Consider the following 6,000-nt stretch of genomic DNA (forward strand, 5'->3'; position numbering starts at 1 on the left):
GCACAGCTCCAGCTCCTTTTGTCAACAGATTCGGTGCAAACCAAGATATCGCTCCTGTCTAAGAAGGACAGTGACAGCCTTCCCAAGGAACACAGCAACAGGAGAAGGTGAGATTTTGGAAGTGCTTTTAAGCTAAGAGAGGGACTAGACTAATTATGTAAGGGATTGTTTAAGGGCTGACCTAATAACTCAGTGGTTGTTAATGATAACTCTATGACAAGAGTTGACTGATGCAGATATTTTCCTAATCACATCTCTTATTACACATCTCTTGAGCAGTTGGGGCTTGAGCTCAGGGCTCCAAGTCCAGACATAGGGACATTCCCACAAGTGGATCAAGAGCCCTGCTTTGACTGACGCTTGGGGGAAAAGGAAAGCACGTCACTTCCTGGAGGGTTAACAAAATTGGACTGAAACAACAGAAAGGAATCCTGTTTTTATTTTCTTCTCCCCACTCCCTATTCTGATTCAGAGCCATCGTTGTTCAATTCCTAAACCAACTCTTAATATTAACTTCAAGCGTTTCAAGAGAAGGTTAAGGGTGAATACCATTGGTGTACAACATATTAAATAGCGTGTAGAAGACAAATCCAGAATGATATTTTAAAGATTATCCTGTGCTGACATCATGGTAGCCAAGGAGAGGACCACCAAAGCTCAACCCTCAATACATAAACACTTCCCAGTCTAGATCTGAATGTGACCAATAGCTCTGCTTTAAATGTCCTGTCCTGCCCATTACCCTCAACATTCACTCCTCCACTACTGACACACAGTGGCAGCAGCTGGTACAATCTACAAGATGTACAGTACTGCAGCAACTCAAGGCTCCTTCAACAGCACCTTCCAAACCTGTGGCCTTTACCTCGGAAAACATGAGCAGCAGATGCATGGGGACACCACCACCAAGACCCCTCCAAGCCACACAGCATTGTGATTTGGAACAATATCACGATTTCCTCACTGACACTGTCTGAAAAGTCTGGAACTCCCTCCCTCAGCACAGTGTGGGTGTCCCTATGCCATATAGAATGCAAAGGGCCAGGAAGGTGTCTTATCAACGCCTTCTCCAGGGACAATTAGAATTGAGTGACAATGCCGGCCTAGACAGCAAGGCCCACATCCTGTGAGAGGAAAAGGAAAGAGAAATTCCAAACAATCATTATCTTACAATAAAAAAAATTCTTGCTAATTTATCAGTTCTAAATGCAGCTTTCACTAATTGAAAATCATACCCTCTAGTCTTATTAACTCAAAATAACAAGGAAGTCATATTCAGACTAAAGGATGACCCATTGTATCACTGCATCTACAAAACCTGACTCTAGTGCTGTCAAGCTCCAAGGCTTTCATCCCATTTCCACCAAAGGTCAAGACCATCCCCAGCGCAAGAGTAGCCCAATGCAACTGTTTCGAACTCCAACAGGTGCAGCTTACACAGCACTTCACGGTCTGTGCTTAGCTCTAAAGCTAATAAAAAGTACACAACAATTAAACACAAATAGGAAAAGAATTGTATATGTACAACAAAGCTGATTCATTTATGGTTTCACGCCGTAATTAAAAACGAAAATCGCAGAATGCAATCCTAAAAAAAACCTTTAGAAATCCTACAAAAGCATTTCATAAAAATGGGCTTTGACTTATTGAGCCACTGTAATTCAGTGGCTCTGATGTTGTCTCATACATTTAACACCACTATTGCTACAAAACACTCTCTTCTCTGACTCAATGCGACCTGCACTATGGAAGATGTACGAATATATCTTAACATTTTTACAACACAGTCAAAGAGACCATTCAAGCTGTCACAATTGTATTATCCTGCTGAATCAATCCTATCCTCTTCACCCTATTCCCAGACCTCCTACTAGAAACTGAACTGTATTATAACAGGGATTAAAACATATTCATATCAGGATTTAAATGAAAAGATGCAATTAAAATATCTGGTTTCTTTACAATGACATTTCCTGGAAGTACGTGTTTCTTCTTATTTATTAGAATCTACTAAAGATTAAAGCTGATAACAGATTCTTCCATCATCCAGGAACCATTGAAAAGTCACACACTAAACAGGAATCCTTTAACACTGCATTACTAATGAGCACATTGAGGACTAAGAATGTAATTTCAAAGACTCCAGTGATTTGTATTCACTGCTGTGGAAATTAGACATCAAGTGAAATTGACACCAAATACACACAGTTATGTGTATGTGTCACATCTATAACCATGAGGTCACTTCCACCTTATCACCAATATAATTCAAGCGGTTTATAGTGAGACTCGGGATTTAAGAGTGGAAGATCACATTTATTCAAATTTTGCTGTTAATTGTAATCTGAAGCAACCTCAAGAGTTCATTCGTCTGGAATCATTGACAGGAACACCTGTATTTCTACAGTATCCTATACACGTGACTCCCAAAGATGTTGTCAGTTACAGAGAAGAAATGATGGAGAACATTAGCAATTTCAATCTGGACCACAGCTCTCTTTAATGTGCTGTGCATTTTTTTAAAATACAAAACTTACACTTTTTTACTGAGCAGCAGTCCTTCCTGGGCCCACTTGAGGTATCTTGTTGGCTCATGTTGCTGACTGAAGAGGAGCTCATTAAATGCATTTATAAAAGTGAGGTGACAGTGTTGCAAATAGCGCTCTGATGTCATCTTGCACCAGTCAGAAGCCATCTCTTCTAGAGAAATGAGAAAACATGGGAAAATTTGAATACAACAGGATGTGAGGAGAATGACTTTTATGTTCACCCATTTGAGTTTTAAATGGCATATTAATATTTCCCATATGTAACTCTGGCACCTTCAACTTCAGTGTATTAACAGGGGCTTATGTTTTAAGTACCAAAATTGGCAACTTAGATGCTTGCATGTTCTCTCAATCACTGCTATTACAATATGCTCATAGTGGAACCATATTGAGTTAGAATACATTGCACAACAATGGTCTCAGCTGCTGTGCCTGCCTCTACCACACAACAGTCTGTGTTTGCAGCAGGCAGTCGAACACAGTATCTCTTCTCCTGCAAAACTAAATTTGCAATGCCCTGCATTCTGAGGCCAAAATTCAGGACACAATATAATCTTTCACACTGTAGACTTTGGATTAATGATAGAATACAGTGCTGGAGGCTGAATTATTTAATGGTTCGTGGTCTGCCCTGAAACTGCGGTATCCTCACCAAAGAACAGCTGCAGCACAATTCTGGGCTAGAACAGTCAACAGAGAATGTGGCACATTAATACAAATCAGACAAATTCACTTGGTTATTGAATCCACCATGCGATTTGAATCACCCATGATGTCTTCAATTCTTGCTCCCACGTCATTAACTGGCATTCTGCAATGACCTATCATTGGCCCCCCTCCTCTTTCTCAAATATGCACTGCCCCTCAGTGACATCACCTGAAAATTAGTTGTTGAGTGTATACCGACAGAACTGAGCTCCACCTCATCACCATCTTTCTTGACACCCCCAGCCTTGCTAAGTGATTAGACTGCTTCTCTAACACCCAGAACTGGATGAGCAGAATTTTCTTCTAATTAGTGTTGGGAAGACTGATGACATTGTTTTCACACCCTGCTCCAAACTCTATTCTCTAGGTACTGACTCTAGCTTTCTACTTGGCAACTGTCTGAGGTTAAACCAGTCTATGTTTGCAGCCTTGGGTGTCTTATGTAACCGCATGATAATCTGCTGACCATATAGCTGCATCATCAAGAAGACCAGTTTTTTCCACCTTTGTAACATCATTTGATTTCACCCCTGCTTTGGCTCATCTGCTGCCAAAACTCTTTTTCCTTCTTTTATTCCCTCGATACTTTGCTATTTCATCATACTCCTGAAGCATCTCTGACATTCAACTCTTCATAAAATTAATGCGAACCAAAGTATAACACACATCTTTAGTTTCACTAAGTCCCGTTCACTTAGTGCCCCCTGCACTCACAGACCACACTGACAACACCTTAATTTTATAAATCTTTGCTTGTTTTCAAATCCCTACATGGCCTCATCCCTTCCTGTCTTGGTAAACTACTCCAGGCCCTCAAGTCTCCAAGATATCTGCTCAGGTATCTCTGGTAACTCTGGTATCTGAAGAATTCCTGATGTTAATCACTCCTCCAGTAACAGCTGTGTTTTCAGTTACCTTGCTCCAAGCTCTGAAATACCTTCCATTCCACTTTTAAGATACTTCTAAAAACTGTCTCTTTGGCCTGGATGACTGTCATATTTTGCAATTATAATGCTCCAGCAAATTACCTTGAGATAATCTATTGACATTCAATAGAAATTGTGGTTGATATAAAACTGAACCACACAGACCACAGCAGTCTCAGGTACCATCCATACCTACATGAGGTGGCACGGTGGCACTGTTAGCACTGCTGTCTCACAACACCAAAGAGACCCTGGTTCAATTCCAGCATTGGGCAACTGACTGCAGAGTTTGCATCTTCTCCAGTGTATGCATGGGTTTCTATTAAGTGCTCCAGTTTCCTCCCACAGTCCAAAGATGTGCAGATTAGATGGATTGGTCATGATAAATTGTCTCGTAGTGCCCAGGAATGCGCAGGCTCATTGGATTAACCATGGAAAATCAGAAATAAGGTGGGTGGGAATCTCATTGGGACGCTCTTTGGGGGATTGGTGCACAGTCGATGGGCCAAATGACCTCTTTCTGCACTGTAGGGATTCTATAATTCCAAGTGAAGAATGGACACTACAAGTCGTGACTAAGTGGTCTTGGATCTCATGGAGCAGTATGTAGTGGCACTACGTCGGGATCAGAAGCTATGGCTTCAAGCCCCACCTCAGAATTTGATGGCCGTGAAAGGCAACCAAACACATTGATAAATCAATCCATAAATCTTTCCAAGATGCCTACTCTAGGAGCAAGAGAATTTCTTGGTTACCCATCACCATGTGGTAGCTGCAGCACAACAGCCTCTATATAATGAAATATTTTTTCTCTCACACACACAGGTTAAAGCTAATACCTGGAGCAGCATTTAAACAGCCACAATCACAGAAGTATGGGGTTTGATATGGCAGCTGCAGACAAACAGAAATTAATAACCTACCTTAAAATATTTAAAACAGATAGAGTCATAGAGATATACAGCATGGAACCAGACCCTTCGGTCCAACCCGTCCATGCCAACCAGATATCCCAACCCAATCTAGTCCCACCTGCCAGCACCTGGCCCATGTCCCTCCAAACCCTTCCCATTCATATACCCATCCAAATGCCTCTTAAATGTTGCAATTGTTCCAGCCTCCACCATTTCCTCTGCTAGTTCATTCCATACCCATACCACCCTGTGTGAAAAAGTTGCCCTTTCACCCTAAACCTATGCCCTCTAGTTCTGGACTCCCCCACCCCAGGGAAAAGACTTTGCCTATATACCTATCCACGCCCCTCAATTTTGTAAACCTCTATAAGGTCACCCCTCAGCCTCCGGCGCTCCGGGGAAAAACAGCCCCAGACTGTTCAGCCTCTCCCTATAGCTCAAATCCTCCAACCCTGGTAACATCCATGTAAATCTTTTCTGAATCCTTTCAAGTTTCACAATGTCTTTCCAATAGGAAGGAGACCAGAATTGCACGCAATATTCCAAGAGTGCCCTAACCAATGTCCTGTACAGCCACAACATGACCTCCCAACTCCTGTACTCAATACGCTGACCAATAAAGGAAAGCATGCTAAACGCCTTCTACACTATCATAACTACCTGCGACTCCACTTTCAAGGAGCTATGAACCTGCACTCCAAGGTCTCTTTGTTCAGCAACACTGCCTAGGACCTAACCATTACGTGTATATGTCCTGCTAAGATTTGCTTTCCCAAAATGCAGCACCTCGCATTTATCTGAATTAAACTCCATCTGCCACTTCTCAGCCCATTGGCCCATCTGGTCAAGATCCTGTTGTAATCTGAGATAACCCTCTTCCCTGTCCACTACACCTCCAATTTT

General features: G+C 42.0%; 1 protein-coding gene across 5 annotated transcripts in view; it reads right to left on the reverse strand.

Moving 5' to 3' along the window:
* The window catches only part of LOC122540641 (E3 ubiquitin-protein ligase TTC3-like), a 117,353-nt gene that overhangs the window by 102,341 nt on the left and 9,012 nt on the right, over window positions 1-6,000 (reverse strand). For all 5 annotated transcript variants that reach the window (XM_043676638.1, XM_043676635.1, XM_043676637.1 and 2 more), the window contains one exon: window positions 2,538-2,700. In XM_043676638.1, coding sequence (XP_043532573.1) covers window positions 2,538-2,700 — 163 coding nt within the window. The remainder of the gene's footprint in view (window positions 1-2,537; window positions 2,701-6,000) is intronic.

This window comes from Chiloscyllium plagiosum, chromosome 35 (assembly GCF_004010195.1).
Source record: "Chiloscyllium plagiosum isolate BGI_BamShark_2017 chromosome 35, ASM401019v2, whole genome shotgun sequence".
In the NCBI taxonomy this organism is placed as follows: Eukaryota; Metazoa; Chordata; class Chondrichthyes; order Orectolobiformes; family Hemiscylliidae; genus Chiloscyllium; species Chiloscyllium plagiosum.